The sequence below is a fragment of the Ahaetulla prasina genome, chromosome 3 (assembly GCF_028640845.1).
Source record: "Ahaetulla prasina isolate Xishuangbanna chromosome 3, ASM2864084v1, whole genome shotgun sequence".
In the NCBI taxonomy this organism is placed as follows: domain Eukaryota; kingdom Metazoa; phylum Chordata; class Lepidosauria; order Squamata; family Colubridae; genus Ahaetulla; species Ahaetulla prasina.
In genome coordinates, this window is record NC_080541.1 from 212902989 (window position 1) to 212926599 (window position 23611).

At 41.2% G+C, this 23611-nt stretch overlaps 1 protein-coding gene across 2 annotated transcripts in view; it reads left to right on the plus strand.

Annotated features, from left to right (window-relative positions):
• Positions 1-23611, plus strand: part of VAPB (VAMP associated protein B and C) — a 70021-nt gene that overhangs the window by 22402 nt on the left and 24008 nt on the right. For both annotated transcript variants that reach the window (XM_058177734.1, XM_058177733.1), the window contains exon 2: positions 11766-11918. In XM_058177734.1, the coding sequence (XP_058033717.1) occupies positions 11766-11918 (153 nt within the window). The remainder of the gene's footprint in view (positions 1-11765; positions 11919-23611) is intronic.

Genomic DNA, 23611 nt, shown 5'->3' on the forward strand with positions numbered 1-23611 from the left:
TAGGCTGGCCCTGAGGAGATACAGATTCCACTCTATCCTGATTTGTGGCCACTCTTTCTAAGTTTAGTTTTTTTTTTCTGAGGAGGAAAGGGCACTTATGTGTACTTTCCGGAACTCCTGAAGGAAAAGTAAAATTCAAATTAAAAAAAAAGTACAGTCTTTGACTTACAACAGTTCATTTAGTTACTGAACTTAAAACAGCACTGAAAAAAAGTGACTTACAATTGTTTTTCACAGTTACAACCATTGCAGCATCCCTATAGTCATGTGATCAAAATCTAGCCACTTGGCAGTTGCTTCATATTTGTGACAGTTGCCACGTCCCGGGTTCATGTGATCACCTTTTGTAACCTTCTGACAAGCAAAGTCAATGGGGGATCCAGATTCACTTACTAACCATGTTACTAACTTAACCGTGTTACTAATTTAACAACTGCAGCAAGAAGGGTTCCAAAATGGGGCGAGTCCCACTTAGCAACAGAAATGTTGGGCTCAATTTTGTTGTAAATTGGGGATTACCTGCAAATGTTCTTCATGGGGTTTTTGTTTTGCATTACATATAACCAAGAACTTCATTTCAGTCTTTCAATCTTTTTTTCTTTCTTTTAAAACTCAAAGCTGTATTACAAATTCATGTGTTTTAGTCTTCCTTTTTTTTCTTTTGTTCAATTGTGTCTGATTCTTGGGGACTGCCTGGACAAGCCCCTGCGGTTTTCTTGGAAACGTTTCTCAGATATGGCTTGTCATTGCCTCCTTCATAGGGTTGAGAGAAAGTGACTGGCCCAAGGTCACCCAGCTGGAAGTAGATTAAAACTCATATTCTCCCAGTTTCTATCCTGAAATTTCTTGGTACTTCCATGCCTGAGTAGGGGAGAAGACTGAAGTGAGGGGTAGAGGGTGTTTCCTAATAAGAGGGGCCTTGCACAAACACATTTCAGTGAATAGGATTAATTTATCCAGAATAAGTAAACTGTAAAACAAAGCACAGCATTTTGAGTTTTTGGCGTCTGTACCTTTTAATCACATTAAGGGCTTTTGGCTTCCCTTTCTGGTTTTAATACAAAAATTGTTCCCTAAGTTTTTAATTACGGCTCCATCATTGCCGCATACATCCTTGTTAACTGGAAAACATTCACCTCCCTTCCCCTTCCTCCCTTATGATTCATCCTTTGTTTAGAGTACTGCCCTGGCCACATAATTCTTTTCTAATCAGCTTCTCCAACCTGGTGCCCTCCAGATGTTCTCGAATTGTGATTTCTTAACAGAGAATTAAATAGCTATATCATTTACTCCATGGCTTTAAAAAAAAGCAATGTTTCTTTCTTCCCCTTGCAAAAAAAAAAAATTCTTTTCAACACATAAATTATATCATGGTATTTCTATGATATTTAGATATCAGTGGTTGCTTAATTACTGCTTTCTCCCAGGACTAGGTATTGTCCTTATAGCAGTATTATCAAAGTTTTCTTGCTATTATTAATTTTATTTTCCTCCCAAAGGCCAAAAGCATTTGGTAGGAGTTTTTCCCCTTTTTTTCTGCCTGAACATCAGGATCATAAAAACTTTAACATGGTTAGATGGATGATTACAACTCAAATAATTTTTAATAATTCAAATAAATTATTTAATATGTCATTCTTTTTTCCATAAAAAAAGCCTCTTCTCATATGTTGCTGGTATAGCTTCATAAAATTCATTGGTAGACAAAGAAGCAGATTCTCGAAATAATAGAAGCCTCAAGGAATGTAAACTTCCCCCCTTATTTATTTAAGAATATTTATAAGCCATCACAATCCATATGATGTCTAATGTGACATGGAGCAGTATAAAATAGAATTAAAAAGTGAAACAATTAAAATAATGGGGACACTCAACTATTAGGGTTGCTCAAGCAGAACTCCAGACCAAAGACTGTCAGGTTTAACTTCCTTCCTAAGAAAAAGGAAATTTGTAGCACCTTAATATGGCTAAAGATGTACAAGCTTAAATCAGATTTAATGGATGGATAATTTATTTTTATTTTTTTTTACATTTATATCCCGCCCTTCTCCGAAGACTATGGGCGGCTTACACTATGTTAGCAATAGTCTTCATCTTATTTGTATATTTATATACAAAGTCAACTTATTGCCCCCAACAATCTAGGTCCTCATTTTACCTACCTTATAAAGGATAGAAGGCTGAGTCAACCTTGGGCCTGGTGGGACTAGAACCTGCAGTAATTGCAAGCAGCTGTGTTAATAACAGACTGTCTTACCAGTCTGAGCCACAGAGGCCCTTAATACATGCATGACTCCCATATTTTATTGGGGTATTTATGTTTTAAGATTTTAAATGGTTTTAAAATTTCGGCCACATTATAATATTTCTTTTTAACTTCTTTTTAATGTTTATATATTGAATTTTTACTTGGCTGTACACCGCCCTGAGTCCTCCGGGAGAATTTGCTTCTCACCAATAGTAGCTTTGAACTTTTTGCTTGGAAGCTGCCTGCTATAGTTCTACCTACAATATGGAACTTGAACTACCTGGTGCAAATAGTTATGAAGCCTGTTTTAAGCTTGTGAAAGGTTATTTAAATATATAAAGTTATTTTATTCTTTGATTTTTTTTTCATTCTTTAGCCATTGAGAATACACTACATTACCAAAATTACATAAATTTCACTTGTGGACCAAAACAATAGGTTTTTGGATAGTATCACTTATGATTAAAGCTATACTTCCAAATCTAAAACTCTTATTCATGGAACTAATAGAGAACAGTAGTGTTTCTTAAACTTTTCAAGGGCAATGGAATGCTGTACTAATGAGCACTCTTCTTAGTTTTTTTTTAAATAAAATTCTGTGGTAAAACAAGTTTTAATCATATATTTATGTTCCCTTAGATTTAATGCATCTATTATGAATCTTAATAGCATAAGTGAGCTTGTACATGACAGAATATTTCATTAGTTTCAGAGATTAAGATTTATTTTTTAAAAGCTTTGGCAGTGGCATTTAGCCTGTTTCAGTATTTAGTGTTGACTGTATTATTGCTGAAAAGCTGCTTTTCACAAATTATCATGAAGGGAACAATGAGCTTTTAAAGTATTGGCGTGTGGTTAAAAGTATCAGGCTAGAAACTAGGAGAGGCATGTTACTAGATAACTTTAGGCCAATCCCTCTCTCTTAGCCATAGGAAGGCAATGGCAAACTACTTTTAAAAACGCCAAGAAAATTGCAGGGATTCATCTAGGCCAGGGGTGTCAAACTTGTGGCGTCACGTGACGTATCAGGACTTTTTCCCCCTTTGCTAAACTGGGTGGGGTCAGCATGTGATGCAACCGGGCCGCAAGTTTGACGCCCCTGATCTAGGCAATCTCCAGGATTCAAGACCAACCTAATACATCTTTTCATTTAAATCTCAAAACATCATCATTTTCAGGCAAAAAACTTCTAATCATCTATTTGTTTTTCAAATCTTTCTATTTGTTTCAACGAGATATCTATTAACTGATTCATAGGGTGGACACTTGTTTGGCTAATCAATTGAATGGATCCAAAATCCATAGAAAAAAACCCATTCTCTCAGCCTATTGGACCATTTCATTGTGGTTGAAATGGATTGGCGAATACTGGTGTTCATTGAAACCTACTGTGTTTCCCCGAAAAGAAGACCCAACTGGAAAATAAGCCCTAGCATGATTTTTCAGGATGCTCGTAATATAAGCCCTACCCCAAAAATAAGCCCCAGTTAAGATCATCAGCTAGACAGATGCATTTAGTACCATATTTCCCCGAAAATAAGACCTAATTGGAAAATAACCTAATGCATCTTTTGGAACAAAAAATAATATAGGACCCGGTCTTATTTTCAGGGAAATACGGTACTTTAAGAAACCTTGGAGTAATATGTCCACCAATCTGGAAGTAGAAGGAGCATTTGCCAGTACAATCCAGCATGGTGTCATAGTCCAGAATTCTTCAAAGCAGATTATGGTCCGATTCTTGTGTTGTAAACATACCAAAGCTACCACTAATAATCTTCAAATAACTAGACATTTTGTCTCCCATGTAATGCTCCCTGGATATGTTACATTCCAACTCCAATGATTCCCAGCCACTATACAACATTTGTTATTTTCATAAGAACCCACTGGGCCCAGTATTTTGCACATGAGTGAAGAGTTTTCTTTGAGCCACATTCCATTCTTCGTGATTTCATAGACATGTCCATGCAGGACTTTTGTACTAATAGAGTACAGCAGTGGTTTGCCACTGTAATTTTTTTGTTCTTTTTAAATTTCCCAACCTTGCCCATAGCTTAGTGAGTGTTTTTGGTGGTGTCTCATTCAAATTTTGACCATGTCCAAATCTGGATACAATTTTGAATTTGTACTAAGTTGTCTAAATGCAGCTATCTAGCTGGGATTGCTATTTGGATAAGTTTCCAAATGCATATAGATAAGAGAGAGGATTCCATAGTTGCCACTTTTTAGGCATGACTGAAAGGATATTCCACAACCTGGAAAGAATTCCACATTGAAGCCTAGAAGAAATTTTCTCTTAATATTGAATTAGCACCTAATCATGACTTGTCATTTGTGGACCACTATGCTGATTTTAAGTTCTTTCTTAGCTGAAAGCTGCTTACACAACAAAGGAAAATGGATTGCAGTCCATAAAAGCTTGTGCCAGGACTGTTCTTTAATGTTATTGCTGCAGCTGATTGAAGTTGATTCCTCTCTCTCCTCTCTCTCTCTTTCTCTTACACACACACACACACACACACACACACACACACACACACACACACACACACACAATATAAAAAGTCTACACCTGTTAAAATGCCAGATTTTTGAGATGTAAAAAAAAATCTGATCAAGATAAACCACTTCAGAATTGGCAAAGATTCCCAAGGCAAGTTGTTCCATACTAATAGACTCCTACCCCAAAAGACTGAATGCTGTCATAAAATCAAGTTACTTCAACAAAGCATTAGTTTAAGGATGTGCATATACACTTACGCAACCACATTATTTTACATTTTTATTGTTATTTTCTCCCTAAAAGTTTTAAATTTGTTTTTTTTTCAATTGATATTAAATATTAAAGGTAGAAGAAATTTTGAAGTGATTTATCTTGGTCTGATTTTTTTACACATCTCAAAAACCTGGGGTTTTAACAGGTGTGTAGATGTTTTATAACCTGTGTCTGTGTATGCATGTTTATAATTTCACAAATTCTATTTTTTTTTCATAGTTTAAATTTGTAGGAGAAAAATGCAGGAACTCCACATCATCATAATATGAGTTCAGTAAGTATCCCCCTTGAGCTTTTTAAGAGGAAAAGACATCATCTGCCACTAAATACATGTGGATCTTTTATGCTTCTCAGTGGCCACCTTTGCACAAAAACTTAGAATATTAGGAGAAAGCTAAGTGAAATCACAGGTAGGTTTAGATAATCAAATCTGACTCCCTGCTCTATGTTGGTATTCAAATAAAAGGACCATAATTCACCAGCTTCTACTGGAATTCACACAGAGAAGGTTAGCCCAGCATCTCATTTCACAGTGGAATTGCTCTTATGTTGCCAGGTTTTCTCCTGCTATCAAGTTGAATTCTGGTCTCCTGCTAATTAGGAGCACTGTTCTGCATCCTGAATTCTGAAGTGATAACAATCTGGTCCTGTTCTTCAGTGAGACATCCTTTCAATTATTTCAAGAGAATTACATCAGTGTTCCTTTTTCAAGGAAAGCATCATTTCAATTCCATTCAAAGGAACTTATTTATTTATTTATTTATTAAATTTTTATACCGCCCTTCTCCCGAAGGACTCAGGGCGGTTTACAGCCATAATAAAAAACAACAGCAATATACACATAAAACCATAATTAAAAAACTTATTATACAAATGGCGAATTAAAACATTTAAAATAAAACCCCGAATTATAGAATGTTAAAACATTAAAACTAATTAAAATCCTATGCCAGTCCTGCGCGAACAAACAAATAGGTCTTCAGCTCTCGGCGGAAAGTCCGAAGGTCTGGCAGTTGCTGAAGTCCAGGGGGAAGTTCGTTCCAAAGGGTGGGAGCCCCCATAGAGAAGGCCCTCCCCCTGGGGGCCGCCAGCCGACATTGCTTGGCGGACGGCACCCTAAGGAGTCCCTCTCTGTGCGAGCGTACAGGTCAGTGGGAGGTATTCGGTAACAGCAGGCGGTCCCGTAAGTACCCTGGCCCTAAGCCATGGAGCGCTTTAAAGGTAGTCACCAACACCTTGAAGTGCACCCGAAAGACCACAGGTAGCCAGTGCAGACTGCGCAGGAGAGGTGTTACATGGGAGCAACGTGTGGCTCCCACTATCACCCGCGCAGCTGCATTCTGAACCAGCTGGAGCCTCCGGGTACTCTTCAAGGGGAGCCCCATGTAGAGAGCATTACAGTAGTCCAAGCGAGAGGTAACCAGAGCATGAGTGACCGTGCATAAGGCATCCCGGTCAAGGAAGGGGCGCAACTGGCGGACCAGGCGAACCTGGTAAAAAGCCCTCCTGGCGACGGTCGTCAAATGATCTTCGAAAGACAACCGTCCATCCAGGAGGACGCCCAAGTTGCGCACTCTTTCCACTGGGGCCAATGATTCGCCCCCAACAGTCAGCTGCGGCTGCAGCTGACTGTACCGGGGTGCCTGCATCCACAGCCACTCCGTCTTGGAGGGATTGAGTTTGAGTTTGTTGAGTTTGTTAATTTTAACAAATTAGAAGTTTGAACTTCTAATTCTCTGATCATTTTTGCCCTTCTTTGAACTTGTTCCAGTTTCTCTGAATTCGTAAACTGTTCAAAATGGGATATAGTACTCAAGGCAGGCTCACAACAGAAACATGCTTCTGTTACACTGCTGGCTCGTATTCCGTTTGCAGCCAACTATCATTCCAAAATCTTTTTTTTTTCAAGCATTATTATCAAACAAGACAGCCATTTCCTATTCATGCATCTGATCTTTGTTTTTTTAAGTAAATAATTTCATTTCTCTATCACATTTTATTTTGTTATTTATTTTTTGTCATTCTTCCTATCACTTGGTTTGGAAGAATGCGTTTTGAGAATACAAGATTGCATTTTGATTTTCATTTCTGCCTTCTAGGTATCTCATGTAATATTTAATATCTCACTTATTTAAAATTATATTACATATGTGTTCTCTTCTTCAAACATCTTTTAAGTAAGTAATGTATAAATGGGTAGTAAAAATCTAAACTCATAGCTTACACATATAACTTCTTTCTGCTATTGACCAGAGAAGCTATTAACCTTTGACCTTTCATTTCTGCCCATAATAGCATCAGAAACTTAAGAATTTGCAAGCTGGTATATAATACAGTTTACTAAGGGGCTATTTATAAGTGGTGTTAACAAGGCTTTTCATACCCTGCTATTTAAAGCTGGAACTTAATATGCTTAACACTGTATGAGAAAACATTTGCTAGAGCACTGGACAAATATAATAGTGTTAGTCTAGCAAGAAAGGGCAGTACTCAGGAGATGTAAATAGAGGATTCTCCAAGGTGTTTTTTTTTATTGAGAATTGGTGCTTTTAACTTGTTTGTAAAGAGTTTAGAAAGAGAGGTGGGCAATGAAATGACCAAGTTTAGTGTTAACTTCAGATTGTTTATGATGCTTCAAACAAAAGAGATAATAAAGAATGTTTAAAAAATAACTCAAGTTGGGGAATAGGCAATGAAATGTTGAGTGCACTTCAAAGGGAGTGTAAAAAAGTGTGTGCAGCTGGTACAAATATGTTAATTTCACATATCTGGTAATGGTGTCTGAATTCATTGCTGGAAAAGGAAAGGTTGCTCAACAGACAGATTGGCAGAATCATGTTTCAAGTGTGCGGATGCCTCGTGGTGGAACCCCTTGGAGAAGGAATTGAAAATAGAACTGGTAGTTTTATAATCCATTCATGCAAATCGGTGCTGTCATTGTGTTCAAGATACTGCATGCAGTTCTGGTTACCGTAGCTAAAACAAATACTGTAGAATATCCTACAATACTCTATGAAGTGAATTACAAGTAAAGAATAATCCTGAATGACCAAATGATTGAAACAACTTAGCAATGAGAACATTTTTTCCCCTCTTTATGGCTGGTGGAGGTAATAAGAGGTAATATAATAAAATTGTACAGATAAAATGCAATTTGAGATCATCAAGTTAAAAGGTCATAGGTTTCTGCAGCTGCAAAATAATAATTATTTCCATGAAATATTGTTAATATAAGGGATTTGCGATCGAAGTGTGTACCAGTGTTAATCCCTGCCTTACTTCCAGGAATAATAGAAATCCACTTTGGCCATTAACCTTTTATTTGTTTGTCTGACACCTTAGATACCAATTTGCCATGGTGATAAAATAGGATTTCTATGTGTTAAATACTGTATGCATACCTTTGCATCAGTACATAAATTAGCAAATCTCTCCAACACTTGTTTGTAGGTTCTGTGGCAAATTTGCTTCATTGCAGTTTCGTGTTTGAGAAATGGAGCTTAAATATGTCATTAAAGATGCCACAATCTTAGTCTTGAGTCTCAGTGTATTCCCTTTTTCCCTCTTCATAGATTTTGAAGTACCAGTGCCAGCAAGTAAGATGCAGTAGCAATTAAAAAGCCATCTCTTTTTTTTTTTTGAATTTATATCCCACCCTTCTCCGAAGACTCAGGGCGGCTTATACTGTGTTAAGCAATAGTCTTCACATCCATTTGTATATTATATACAAAGTCAACTTTTATTGCCCCCAACACCAGAGGCCCAGTTGAATTGTAAACTGATTTTGTACAAGTACTTTTTTTAAAAAAATAAAGTTTTATTTACCCAATTGAACCAGTGATATAAATTGAATGCGATCTTTGTTAATTTTAATCTAAACTATGAAAAAAATAGCAGTTGTTGTTTATTACAGTTGTATGCCACCCCACTCTCAATGACTTTGAGCAGCTCATAACAGTAAAATAAACTGTTCATCAATATTAAAGACAATCATATTTTACGAAACTTTAGGGTTCATTTTTAAACAGAAAACTAAAGCCAGACCACATTGCCCAGTTGTGCCTCTCCATCAATTCAAAGCCAACCTAAAGGCCAAGACCTGACAGTCTTGTTTGGCCAGTCTTTAGATCTGATACACACTCAAATTTCCAGGAATATATGATCATTTCTTAAATAAAAGGTTTTGTGTCAGTGCTGTATACCTTGTGGCTCTCTTGAGATGTTCACAGCAGAGACAAGTGTTAGGAGTTCTCGTGTTACTGTTAATGCCACACAACAGTTTTCTGTAGAGTGTAGTGTATGGGTTAAAGGACAGAGCCAAAGTAAGCCCCTTGTGCTTTACCAGTTTTCTTTTTTCTGAAGTTGGGCAGTTGCATCTTTTCTCAATTTTTCAAAGATATATGTATTTATTTGTTAATAATTCTGCCTTCACTTCAGAAGCTCAAGATGGTGTATCTAGCCCAGGATCACTCTGGAAATTTCCATGGCCTTAACTGTTAAAAGACCATTCCCTCATGGCCACTTTATTTCTTGGATATATTCTAACAAGTTATTGCTATTCACTGTTCGTTTCATTATGCCAACATCCTAACAAAATAGACAGGTAGTCCTCAACTTAAAAAGCAATCTTGTTTTTACAATACAGAATGAAGCCAAATATTTTAATGTTGGAGTATTTTTGAACAATGACCCCGGAAGTTAATTTTAAGAGCATTCACTGTCACTTCTTCTGACGTAGAGAATCTGGTGTCGGTAAATCCCTGAGCGTCCATGCCCACTGCCCCCTCTAGGACTTCTCCCGTCCCTTCCATCTTCGCTGAGTCTTTGTACTACCCAAGGCCCAGCTTGGGGTGCCGCTATGCTCTAAATGAGATTCGAATTAATGTCAGCATTCCAGAAAACCCTTCTTGCAGAAAAGACTCCGAGGCAAACATCTTTAAAAGTTCTTTTACTAGCATAGGTAATCTGGCACAGTTGGTTGAAATCTGAATCTGGGGATCCGGGTTCCTCCCTCAATAATACAAACCCCAAAATCCCCACCCTCATGACCCCTCTGTTGATCACATGCGCCAATCTTCAGCCGTCCCATCTCGAGACATCACTCCGGCCACTCCTTCTCCATATGCGAGCCCAGCCTGACCTTGACCACCAGGAAGAATGTTGTTATGTCTAATAATCCCTTATACCACCCCCCTCCCCTACTTTCCCACACAGGAGAAAGTGGCAGCGTGTGGAAGCCTTCAGCCTAGTATGGCTTCCAAAGCTGACATTCACCTTTGTAGAGATAGACTGTGTTTAAAAGATGTTATAAAAGAGGAACAAGCTGAAAAGATTGAGTCTCATATGAATGTGGCTTTAAAAAGGTCAAGTTACAAGAATGATAGAGAGGAAGACGCTACTCTGGATATACAAGAGAAACCAGCTGATGTTTTAAATGAAAAAGGATAGGTAAATAACAAATCAAGAGAGTGACTGGATAAATTTCCTATATTGGATTTACAACAGAATCTTGGTCAAGCTTTGAAGAACATTGTGGGAAGGGACAAATAAATAAATAAATAAAAATCAAGTTCTAAGACATTATTTGAAGGGACTAAAAATCAAGATTGTTAGAAGTAAAAGGAAGGAATATAAAATTGATTTACTTCATCTAACTTAAAATATACGTGTTGTTATCCCTGATAACTTTTAATATACTTTTGCTGATCAGGTCTAAAATGAGGAGACTAAGAATTTGTTGACAGATAAAGAGATGAAATATGGGAAGACATTATTTGTTATATTTTATGAGATGAGGATAAGTTACTAAAATAATTTATACTTGTGATGAGGTTTTTTCATTACTATGTTCTTATTTTTTTTTATTTTTTCATCTTTTCTGCATCTTTTTATTTTTTTAAATAAAATTTAAATTTATTTTTAAATTTAAATAAATAAAATAAAAATTTATTTTTATTTAATTTTATTTTGTTAAGAATTAAAAAACTTATCTTTGCAATTGTAATTTTAATGAAATTATTATAATATTTAATATATTACTATAAGAAACGTAGACAGATTATTCAACAATCCTAATGTAGCTTCCAAGAAAGACAAAGTAGAAGAGGTGAACAAAGCAAGACAACAAACGCTGTCTTAAGCCATTAGTAGAAAAGTAGATGGATAATAAGACCGAGCCAAGCCGAGCCTTTCCCTAATCTAGGGCTGTCAGGATGTATTGTCTTTGCAAACTCAATTTCATTGAGGGCCACACCAGGGTTGTGTTTGATCTTGGGGAGGGGGGTGGCCAGGGTGGACATGGCCAGCTTGACATCACTTGTGTTGGGGGTACCTGTGACCCTAGCACAGGCTCCTGAGCTCTGTTTTCATCTGGGATGGCCTCCTGCAACCCTCTGCCAGCAAAAGCGGAGCTTGGGAGGGCCGCACATGGCCCTCCCAACCTCTGTTTTCCCTGGGGGAGGCACTGCGGGCTGGTCTTTTGCTGTTTCCAGGGCGGCCTCATGGGCTAGATCTAAGCACCCACAGGCTGAATCTGGCCTGCGGGCCTTGAGTTTGACACCCCTGTTGTAGAGTAAACTTTCTGGGAATTGAGAGTCCCAACACCTTCAAGTACCACAGGTTGGCTAAAGCGTGGCTTAAGTGGGTTGTTCTAATCAGGCTTGAATATTTTTGCATGTTGTACATACTTTTATGTGAAGTTTAGAAAACCTTCAAAGTTGTGTTTATTCTGTCTCTTAGGTCCCTTCACAGATGTTGTCACCACAAATCTGAAACTTGGCAACTCTACAGAAAAAAATGTCTGTTTCAAAGTGAAGACTACGGCTCCACGCAGGTATTGCGTACGACCCAACAGTGGAATTATAGATGCTGGAACGTCAATTAATGTCTCTGGTAAGTTTATCCAATTGTTGTTTTTTTTTGTTTCAGAAATGCATCTGCTTTCCCCCACTCAAAATCATTTTGGTTCTGAGTACCATAAATCTGGAAGAGAATAAACAGATGTTAAATGGCCTGTGTAAAGCTGACATGTATATTCTGCAAAGTTTCTTAAAAAATTACAGAACTGTTTCAGTGTCAATCCAGAGTTAGTTATTTCTCGTATTTTCAGATGGAATTATAATTGGAGATGACTGAGCAAACTACATAACACAGCTTCTGCTTTTGGTACTTTCTTAGCCAGTTTCACTTGGAAAGAGCAGTCTGTTGAAAAATTGTCATTCTAATCTTATGTAAGACAATTTTCTGCAACTTTGTACTTTTAAATTATGTTGCGAGTACAGTTTCCAGAATCTCTGGTTTTGGACTCCACTATGTTAGAATTCTGGAGATTTTTCCCCCCGGCAAGTTGGAAGGCATGAGGCTGGGGAAGGATAGAATTTGCTGAAAAGGATTAGAAAAGTTTCCAGAAGTTACAAAACTGGGGTCATATGATAACAGACTTTTAATAACTAATCAGTCTTTTAAAGTAAAATTCCAACCTCATATTTCTGAGAACTAATAAACCTCTACTTTTAATATATTTTTCAAGTAACAGAAGAAAAAGGCATATGGTATATTCCCCGTCTATCCATTGTATATAGAATATAGACAATGCTGTAATTACACTAAATTAGTTTTTTTTAATGTCTTGGTCAGATAGTAATGATTAGTAATTCAGCTGTACAAAACATGAAATGGAACAGTTTGTAGAGCCTTCAAACTCTTAACTGATTATAAAGGTCAGAGATTTGTATCCAGATTTTTGAAATGCTAAACTTCTGGGAAAGTTGCAAATGCTGATCATGTGAGACATGCCATTTGTCAAGTGCCCGAATTTTAATCACATGACCGTGGGGAGATTGCAACATAAGTGCAAGGATTACTCATAAGTCACTTTTCTGCACTGCTGTAACTTCAGTCATTATAAGTCCCTCTTACCGAGGAAACACATGTGTTGCCAAATCAAGCTGGCCAGAATACTAGTTTTATAAGGAAATATTTTTTGATCTGTTCCTTTTTATTGAGAGAGATTCTGAAGATAGCAGCTGGAAGAACAGTTGGGCAGATTTTTTCATTAGTGTCACCAGTTTCATTTTGCTTATTTCATCAGGATGTGATCTTAATTTCTTGTACAACTTTCTATAAAACGTCTTCATTAGCATTTTTCCTTTTATCTTGCATGCCTATCTACCTTGAGCTCATAGATGAGACCTTAAAACTCGGAATGACAAAGCATTTAACTAAAAGTAGTGAATATCAAATATTTAAGAGCACCAACTGTCGTCTCTGCTGAATCACACTCATTACAAGCCAGGCTAGAAGATCATTATTTTCTTTGTTTTAGCGGCCTGATAGGAAAGGGTAACCAATGTTTGGCCTTGACAAAATTCAAGGATGATGAGATTTCATAATTGCTGAGAATTACCAGGAATATTTTGTTACCTCCCTTTGGTCCTAAATCCGTCTTCCCTAGATTTAGGACAGAAATGTCCCAGAAAACTATGTTATCAGTGTCTCAAGGGCTTGTCATAATAATGGTATCCATTTCATAAATATTAAAAGAGGCCATCTGCTGAACAGTGTTTTTTTTCTGTAAAGGGACCATTTTTAAAGAGATATCCAGAGCACTTGTGCAGTGAATTGTTTTAATTTAAATGAACTTTTTGTAGCTGTACTTCTGCTAGTTAAGCAATGGGAGGGAATATGATGTGAGACAAAGACTTCAGATTTAGGATTAAAGTGGAAATTCTGGTCAATTTTTCTAACCTGCACTGATGATATTACCTACCATATTTTTTGGACTATTAGACGCTCCGGAGTATAAGACACACCTACCTTTTTGGGGGAGGAAAACAAGGAAAAAAATCTGCCTCTGCCTCCCAGCAATTTGCCTTGTTACAGCAAACAGCTTGCTTTAGTTTCATTTTCAGCACAGCCTGATTAGCACAGGCAGTGGCAGTCCCTGCAGCCTGAAACAGCTGAGGGTTGGGAGGCCGATCCAACCAACAATCAACTGCTTGTGCTAATCAGGCTGTGCTGAAGCTGAAATGAACTGTTTGCTTCTTGCTGCAAGGAGATAAATTGCTGGGGGGGCAGAAGCCAAAGGGTGGGGGCCAGCGGGGGGGGGGTGTATAAGACATACCCAAATTTTCACCCTCTTTTAAGTGGGGGGAAGTGTGACTTATACTCTGAAAAATACAGTAGTTTGGGGATGAAACATCTGCCAGAAAACAACCAAGCTCCATGAGCACAAAGGATCGCATAGTTCAATCCTGAGCTATAAATATTCTCTTCCATTGGTTTTCTAACCACAGTTTGCATCATCACAAACATAAATACATATGGTTTAAGCTTAGTGAGAAAATAATAGTCTTAAAAATCCATGGTGAGCATTAAGGAAAAAGGGGCACATGATTATGATAACCTATGAGAGCCGTGGTGTCGCAGTGGTTAGAGTGCAGTATTGCAAGCTAATTCTGGGGGCAGTTTGATCCTCACCAATTTAAGATTGACTCTGGCTTCCATCCTTCCGAGGTCAGTAAAATGAGGACCCAGATTGTTGGAAGCAGTATGCTGACTCTGTAAACTGCTCAGAGAAGGCTGAAAAGCACTGTGAAGCGGTATATTAGTCTAAGTTCTATTGCTGTTCTCTGGTTTTAAGGATTTTATACAACCTCCTCTATCAACAAAGAGCTTGAGGTGTATCTGTAATAGGGATCATATTCCAAGTATCCCCAGTCACCACAGACAGGAACAGCCATACGTTTATATTTGGGCATGATAGTGAGGGACATCTATTCAATGTGCAATGAAGCAGAGAATTTTTCCTTAATAAAATGCAGTTTGCTAATGAGGAAATTTCTGACTTCAGTCTTCTTGAGGTTTCTTGTGTAGCGCAGAGCTCACTTTTTAAGAAATGGATGGTGTGTTCTGTAAGGCCTCATCAGCATTTCCTTGCCTGTTCATGTGATTCATTACAGAACTACTTAAGTCAGCCATTTTTCTCCTTTCATAGTATTTTACTATGCTGTTGTTTCTATGACTGTCTCTTCTCATTTTCGCCTAATGCACTGCCAGGGAAGGGTGGGGTCCTGCAGTCTGAAGCATTGTCAAAGAATGGCAGAGACTGGGGGGAAGGTCAGTTCGGCTATAATGGATTTAATAGGATTTCCATCACGGGAAGAGAAGGTCAAGCTTGAGAGGAAGTGTGTGATCAATTTGCAAATATTTAAAAAAGAGGCTTTGGTAAGTTTGAAATAAAAACAGAGCACAACTAATATATGTAAAAAAAAATGTTACTGTTTGGAAGAGTTCTGTTCATGGTGTCAACCAGCCAGACTCACTTAGAGCAGGGGTCGGCAACCTTAAACACTCAAAAGAGCCACTTGGACCCGTTTCCTACAGGGGGAAAAAAGACACTGGGAGCCACAAAATCTGGGTAGGCATGGCCAACTCGAGGTCACTCACTCCCACCCAGTCATATGATCACATAGCCACACCTACCCAGCCACAAAACTATTCTCTATACCAGGGGTCTCCAACCTTAGCAACTTTTAAGACTCGTGGACTTCGACTTCCAGAACTCTGGGAGTTGAAGTCCACAAGTCTTAAAGTCTCTCTATGTCTCTCTCCCTCTGTATATGTGTATCTCTCTCTCTCCCCCCTATATATCACTCTGTATGTGTCTCTCTATGTCTCTCTCACCCCTTCTGTGTATCACTCTGTATGTCTCTGTCTCTCTCTGTCTCTCTCTGTCTCTCTTTCTCTGTGTCTCCCCCCTCCCTTCGGGCGACGATCATCCTCCTCTCCCCCTCCTGTCGTAACTCCTTGGCCGGCTGTGGCTGAGGTGGGAGCGTTCTCAGGCACAGGGAGACTCCAGCCTGAAGTGGCAGGAAGCGAAGGCTGCCTTACGTGCAAATGTGGCGTGAAGGCAGGTACAGGGCAGCTTCGCTCCTGCACTCTCTGGCGACCCTCTTCCCCCTCCTCCTCTCAGGACACCCAGGACAGCTGTGGCTGAACTGGGAGCGTGCGCAGGCGCGGGGAGACCCTCCTCAAGCAAGCACCAAAGCTCAGGAAAGGCGCGCATGGGACGGGCAGCGGCTTGCTTATGGAGAGGGTCTCTCCATGTGTGCGCGCGCACGCTCCCAGGTCAGCCACAGCTGGCCAGGGGGTTACGAGAGGAGGGGGGTGGGGAGGAAAGTGCAGGAGCGAAGCTGCCCTGTACCTGCCTTTACACCACCTTTATGCGTAAGGCAGCCTTCGCTTCCTGCCGCTTCGGGCTGGAGTCCAAAAAAGAAATAAAGACGAGTGCGGTGAACCAGTGATGGGATAGGGAGCTGCGGTAGAGGGCCCAAAGAGCCACTTGTGGCTCTGGAGCCGCGGTTGCCGACCCCTGACTTAGAGAGTAGACATTGATTCTTGTTCAACTTTCAGTGTGTCTGCTCAATAGCCTTGCGTTACCTTGAGTAACCTTGGGTAACCTTGAGCTGGTTACTCTATGTTAGCCCTAGGAAGGAAGCAATGGCAAACCACTTCTAAAAACAACCTTGCTAAGAAAATTGCAAGGATTTATCCAGACAGTCTCTTGAGAATCAGACATGATTAAACATAAGAAAAAGTATTTTGTGCTTTGGCAGAGAACAAAATTCTTCATTGAATAGAGGCAGCTATGGATTTTACTTTCAAGTGTTCGTTTGTTGTATTCTTTCTATTGTTAATCTCTTGGATTTGTTCAGAATTTGAGTTTACCTTTACTTTAAGGGTTAGTTGAACATTTAAAAATATTTTCAAAATCTGTTCTTTAATCTAGTATTCATCCTCTACTCTTAGCTAAGAAATTTTAGCGAAGTATTCAGTATTCACAAGCATTATGACAGAGGCCACCTCTTGCCTTAGCTTTCAAGCTACAATCTAGGCCTCGAGGCTTGACTGCAACAATGCTAAAGTTACCACAGTGCAACTTCCAAGCATATGTGTAAGTGAGCCTTGCAGCCCTAGGGATTGCTATGAAATCACAGAAGATGTGAGCCACCACTGGTGCTTTACAAACCTATAAAGAGGATAGTAGGTCTCAGGTTCATTCAGAATAGAAGTCTGGGCTCGGGTTGTAATGGTAAAAAGCCAAGTTCCATATTAAGTTGACTGTGAGTTTATAGAAATATATACACTCTTCAAAACTTTCTCTGCCCTGCAAATTACTTGCCTAGTTCTTCTCTCTTCCCTTCTTCCCTTCTCCCCTTTCTGCCCACACTCAGTCAGGCCTTTGCAATCTTTCTTTCATTTTTAGCAGTAATTTCATTTTGCAGTCTAAGGTAGGAGCAGAAACTGTTATTTTTCTGTTTCCTCATTTGGGGAGGGGGAGGAATTTCCCTATCATATATCCCAAGGATGACCTTATTTGTATTTCAGAAGGCATAAACTCTTAAACCCAGTGTAAAATTATCTTGACAGAAATGTTTAAAAAAACATTATCTAGGCAAAATGGGCAAACTTTTTTTTTATAACATTTGGAAGTAGCTCAGACAGATACCTCCCGAATTCACTGAATTGTAAAAAAAGAAGAAGAGCTCTTCACAGACATTCAGCAAAGATGAGGATAGAGACCTCATTCATCACACCTGCCATCTTTTATCTTTATTTGTTATATGTTTTTTATTTTTGCGAGCTAATTAGAGTCATTGAGAGTCAGAGGACATACAGGTCTTATAAATTAATCAGTTGTTATTATTATGACTGATTGCAGTCAGCCAAATGTTTAGACTAGATTTGGCATTTTTTCCTCTATTGCTATTGTAATACAATCAGATTGTCATAAAATCAGATGGAACTCACTTAACTGCCTTTTTTAGAAATATAAATTTTGCTCCCAATTATAGGGGTAAGTAGAAATCCCCAAAACTACAAGTTCTAGTTTTCTTTTTTTAAATTACAGGTAGTCCTCGACTTACAACCATTCCTTTAGTGATCATTCAGAGTTACAACAGCACTGATAAAAATCACCATTTTTCACACGTACAACCGTTGTAGCATCCCCATGGTCACATGATCGAAATTTGGATGCTCAGCAACCAGTATGTATTTATGATAATTGCAGTGCCCCAGGGTCATATGATCACCTTTTTCAACCTTCTCACAAGCAAAGTCAGCGGGGAAGCCTGATTCACTTAGCATCCATGTATTAACTTAACTTTAATGTTTCACTTAACAACTGTAGCAAAAAGGGTCATAAAATGGGCGAAACTCACTTAACAATTGTCTTGCTTAGCAATGGAAATTTTGGGCTCAGTTATGGAACCATTAGCAACTTTTCACGGAACCTCGATAGAAGTTACTTTAATGTTTATATCTGTAATCAAGTAAGAGTGGACACATTGTGTTTTTAAACATTTTAACTGCCTCATAGCTGAAAAATCAGCTGATTTTTCAGCTGATTTTTCATGTGTGCAAAAGTTATTTGTGACAACAGAGTCAGTATTTGTACTTTCAGTAAGGAGAATGAGCAGCTGCTGTTTACAACTTTTATGATGAATTCTCTTTGCTGTTTATAGCGGCAGCATTACTGCATGTTCCTTTGATGTAACAAAATTATAAGCTTCTAGTAAAAACTGGTTCTGTTGATAAATTTTCACACTTTCGAAGTTTTTTTTCTTTTACTAATTCAGTGCATGGTTTTCTCAGTTGTAGTTAATTTACAATCCGAGATTACAATACAGGATGATGCAGGTATTTTTAAAAAATCAATTTATGGACAACGGGAATTCTATTTAAATATTTTAAGGTTAGATATTAAAAAGAGTAAAAGCAAGCTGACAGGCATATTTAATAATAATAATAATAATAATAATAATAATAATAATAATAATAATAATAATAATAATAATAATAATAATAATAATAATAATAATAATAATAATATTTTAATTTGTATACCGCCCTTCTCCCGAAGGACTCAGGGCAGTGAACAGGCAGATAAAATACAAACATACACAATAGCTAAAAACAACCCTTAAAAGAATGATTTAAATTTGCCCAAAAATTTAAAATAACAATACACCCCACAAAATTACAAAAATTTAAAAACCCATCAAATTCAATTAAAATTTAAAAGTAAAATCAAGCTAGTCCAGCCATACGAAATAAATAGGTTTTAAGTTCGCGGCGAAAGGTCCTAAGGTCAGGTAGTTGTCGAAGCCCGAGGGGAAGTTCGTTCCACAGGGTCGGAGCCCCCACAGAGAAGGCCCTCCCCCTGGGGGCCGCCAGTCGACACTGTTTGGCTGACGGCACCCTGAGGAGTCCCTCTCTGTGGGAACGCACCGGACGATGGGAGATAGAGGCCGGCAGTAGACGGTCCCGTAAGTAGCCCGGCCCTAAGCCATGGAGCGCTTTAAAGGTGGTAACCAATACCTTGAAGCGCACCTGGAAAACAACAGGTAGCCAGTGCAGTCTGCGCAGGATAGGTGTTACGTGGGAGCTCCGAGCCGCTCCCTCAATAACCCGCGCAGCCGCATTCTGGACTAGCTGAAGTCTCCGGGTGCTCTTCAAGGGGAGCCCCATGTAGAGAGCATTGCAGTAGTCCAGGCGAGAAGTTACGAGAGCATGAGTGACCGTGCATAAGGCATCCCGGTCCAGGAAGGGACGCAACTGGCGGATCAGGCGAACCTGATAAAAAGCTCTCCTGGAGACGGTCGCCAAATGGTCTTCAAAGGACAACCGACCAACCAGGAGCACGCCCAAGTTGCGTACCTTCTCCATTGGGGCCAGCGACTCACCCCCGACAGCCGCATCTGCAGCTGACTGTACCGAGGCGCCGGCATCCACAGCCACTCCATCTTGGAGGGATTAAGTTTGAGCCTGTTCCTCCCCATCCAGACCCATACGGCCTCCAAACACCGGGACAGTACTTCGACAGCTTCACTGAGGTGGCCTGGGGTGGAAAAGTACAGCTGAGTATCATCAGCGTACAGTTGGTATCTCACCCCAAAGCCACTGATGATCTCACCCAGTGGCTTCATATAGATGTTGAACAGGAGGGGTGAGAGAATCGACCCCTGCGGCACCCCACACATGAGGCACCTTGGAGTCGATCTCTGCCCCCCTGTCAACACTGTCTGCGTCCGGTCAGAGAGGTAGGAGGAGAACCACCGATAAACGGTGCCTCCCACTCCCAACCCCTCCAACCGGCGCAGCAGGATACCATGGTCGATGGTATCAAAAGCCGCTGAGAGGTCTAATAGGACCAGGGCAGAGGAGTAACCCTTATCCCTGGCCCTCCAGAGATCAAAGAGAAAGAGAAATATTGAAAAGAAATCACAGCAACAGTACATGATTGGGATATCCTCTTCCTGATAAGAATTCCAGCCATCCAGTGACCCAATACCCCCAAAAACCACCAGGTTTTTTCATACCTTTCTAAATGTCCAAAAATGTAGGGACACATCTTAAGGGCAAGTGCCACAACAGAAAGGACATGCATCTTTAAGTCCCATCAGATGGCATTGTTTCAGGAAAGGACCCCAGAGTCTCAGTGCCTTATTAGAGTTTGTGGGGCCTGCTGTCATGGGCTTGTTGATCGCGTACCTGGCTCCTTGCTGCGTGACCACAGCCCTGCCTGAGCTATTGGAGGTACTTGCCGCTGTGGCAGTTGAGACCCCCAGACTTATAGTCATGGGGGATTTCAACCTGCCATCGGCTGGCTTGTTATCGACGGCAGCTCGGGAGTTCCAGGCTTCCATGACGGCCTTGGACCTGATTCGAATAAATGATGGCCCTACGCACATGGGGGGAGGCACGCTGGATCTGATTTATATCTCTGGACAGTGGTTAAATGATCTGGAATTAGATGATTTAGTAACAGAACCAATGTCATGGTCCGATCATTTTCTCCTTCGCCTAGACTTCCGAACCGCCACTCACCATCGCAGGGAGACGGAACCTATACGTTGGTTCCGTCCCAGGCGCCTGATGGACCCCGAGAGGTTCCTGACGGAGCTTGGGCCATTCCCTGAGGATCTGGCCCACGGCACGACTGAGGAACTAGTCGTGGCCTGGGAACAGGCCGCGGCTGGGGCCTTGGACCGTGTCGTGCCTTTGCGGCCTCTGACCCGGCGCAGATCTCGTCCGGCCCCTTGGTTCTCCGAGGGGCTGAGGGAGATGAAACGCCGGAGAAGACGCCTAGAGAGCACCTGGAGGTCCAGTCGTTCCGAAGCTGATCGGACACTAGTTAGGTCCTATTCTAGGACCTACCTAGTGGCAATGAGGGAGGCGAGGCGCTCCTACGCCTCCACCCTCATTGCGTCGGCAGATAACCGCAACTTAGGTGTCCTCCTGGATGATCGGCTGTCGTTTGAAGATCATTTGACGGCCGTCTCCAGGAGGGCCTTCCACCAGGTTCGCCTGGTTCGGCAGTTGCGCCCCTTTCTTGATCGGGATGCCTTGTGCACAGTCACTCATGCGCTCATTACCTCTCGCTTGGATTATTGTAATGCTCTCTACATGGGGCTCCCCTTGAAGTGCACTCGGAGGCTTCAGCTAGTCCAGAATGCAGCTGCGCGGGTGATAGAGGGAGCTACGCGTAGCTCCCACGTAACACCGCTCCTGCGCAGACTGCACTGGCTACCTGTGGCCTTTCGAGTGCACTTTAAAGTGTTGGTTATGACCTTTAAAGTGCTCCATGGCTTAGGGCCTGGGTACTTACGGGACCGCCTGCTGTTACCACATGCCTCCCACCGACCCGTACGCTCTCACAGAGAGGGACTTCTCAGGGTGCCGTCCGCCAAACAATGTCGGCTGGCGGCCCCCAGGGGAAGGTCCTTCTCGGTGGGGGCTCCCACACTCTGGAACGAGCTTCCCCCGGGTTTACGCCAAATACCTGACCTTCGGACTTTCCGTCGCGAACTGAAGACACATCTTTTCATTCGCGCGGGGCTGGCTTGAATTGAATTTTATTAATTTTAAATTTTAAATTTTATTAATTAACTTTAAATGGGGTGTTTTAGTCTAGTATATTTTAACTTATCAGGCTAATTTTAAAATAAGTTTTTTAATCTGCTTTTTAAATTGTATATTGTATTATCTGTTTTATTTTTGCCTGTACACCGCCCTGAGTCCTTCGGGAGAAGGGCGGTATAAAAATCAAATAAATAAATAAATAAATAAAAAATGGGAAGAGGTAGCCCTGAAAATAAGATCCTGTATCACATAGGGCTTTATAGATAATAACCAGTGTCTTCCCTTTAGATTTCTTTCAAAGCTTTCTATGTCATCCAAATATTGGATGCTGCTACGTGCATCCTGTTAAGGTAGGAAGTACAAAATTTCTGGGAACAGGCCGCGGCTGGGGCCTTGACCGTGTCGTGCCTTTGCGGCCTCTGACCCGCGCAGATCTCGTCCGGCCCCTTGGTTCTCCGAGGGGCTGAGGGAGATGAAACGCCGGAGAAGACGCCTAGAGAGCACCTGGAGGTCCAGTCGCCCGGTTGATCGGACACTAGTTAGGTCCTATTCTAGGACCTACCTAGTGGCAATGAGGGAGGCGAGGCGCCCACGCCTCCACCCTCATTGCGCCGGCAGATAACCGCCCGCCGCCTGTTTGGTGACCCGCCTCCTTCACCAGGAGGTGCGGATGACCCTTTGCAGGGACGAGCCGAGGAGTTTAGTGGTTATCTATACGATAAAATCGCTCAGCTCCGGACGGTCTGGACCAAATTGGGATGATCCAAGCGAGGGAGAGGAGGCACGTCTTGTCGAGTCTGTTTGGGATGAGTTTGACCCTGTGGCTCCCGACGACGTGGACAGGTTGTTGGGGAGGCTTCACGCCACGACATGTTTACTGGACCCATGCCCTTCCTGGATGGTACTGGCCACTCAGGAGGTGACACGAGGCTGGCTCCAGAGGATTATCAACGCTTCTGTTGGAAGGGTTTTCCTGCCGCCTTGAAAGAGGCGGTGGTGAGACCCTCCTCAAGAAGCCCTCCTGGACCCAGCTATTTTGGGTAATTATCGTCAGTTCCAACCTTCGCTTTGTGGCGAAGGTTGTAGAGAGTGCTGTGGCGACAGCTACCCCAATACCTGGATGAAGATGTCTATCTAGACCTGCTCCAGTCCGGCTTCCACCCGGATACAGCACGGAGACAGCTTTGGTCGCATTGGTGGATGATCTCTGGAGGGCCAGGGACAGGGTACCTCTGCCCTGGTCCTATTAGACCTCTCAGCGGCTTTTGATACCATCGACCATGGTATCTTGCTGCGCCCGGTTGGGGGATTGGGAGGGAGGCACCGTGTACCGGTGGTTCTCCTCCTATCTCTCCGACCGGTCGCAGACAGTGTTGACAGGGGGGCAGAGGTCGACCGCGAGGTGCCTCACTTGTGGGGTACCGCAGGGGTCGATTCTCTCGCCCCTGCTGTTCAACATCTACATGAAGCCGTTGGGTGAGATCATCAGTGGCTTCGGGGTGAGATACCAGCAGTACGCTGATGACACTCAGCTGTACTTTTCCTCCCCGGGCCACCCCGATGAAGTTGTTGAAGTGCTGTCCCGGTGTTTGGAAGCCGTACGGGTCTGGATGGGGAGAAACAGGCTCAAGCTTAATCCCTCCAAGACGGAGTGGCTG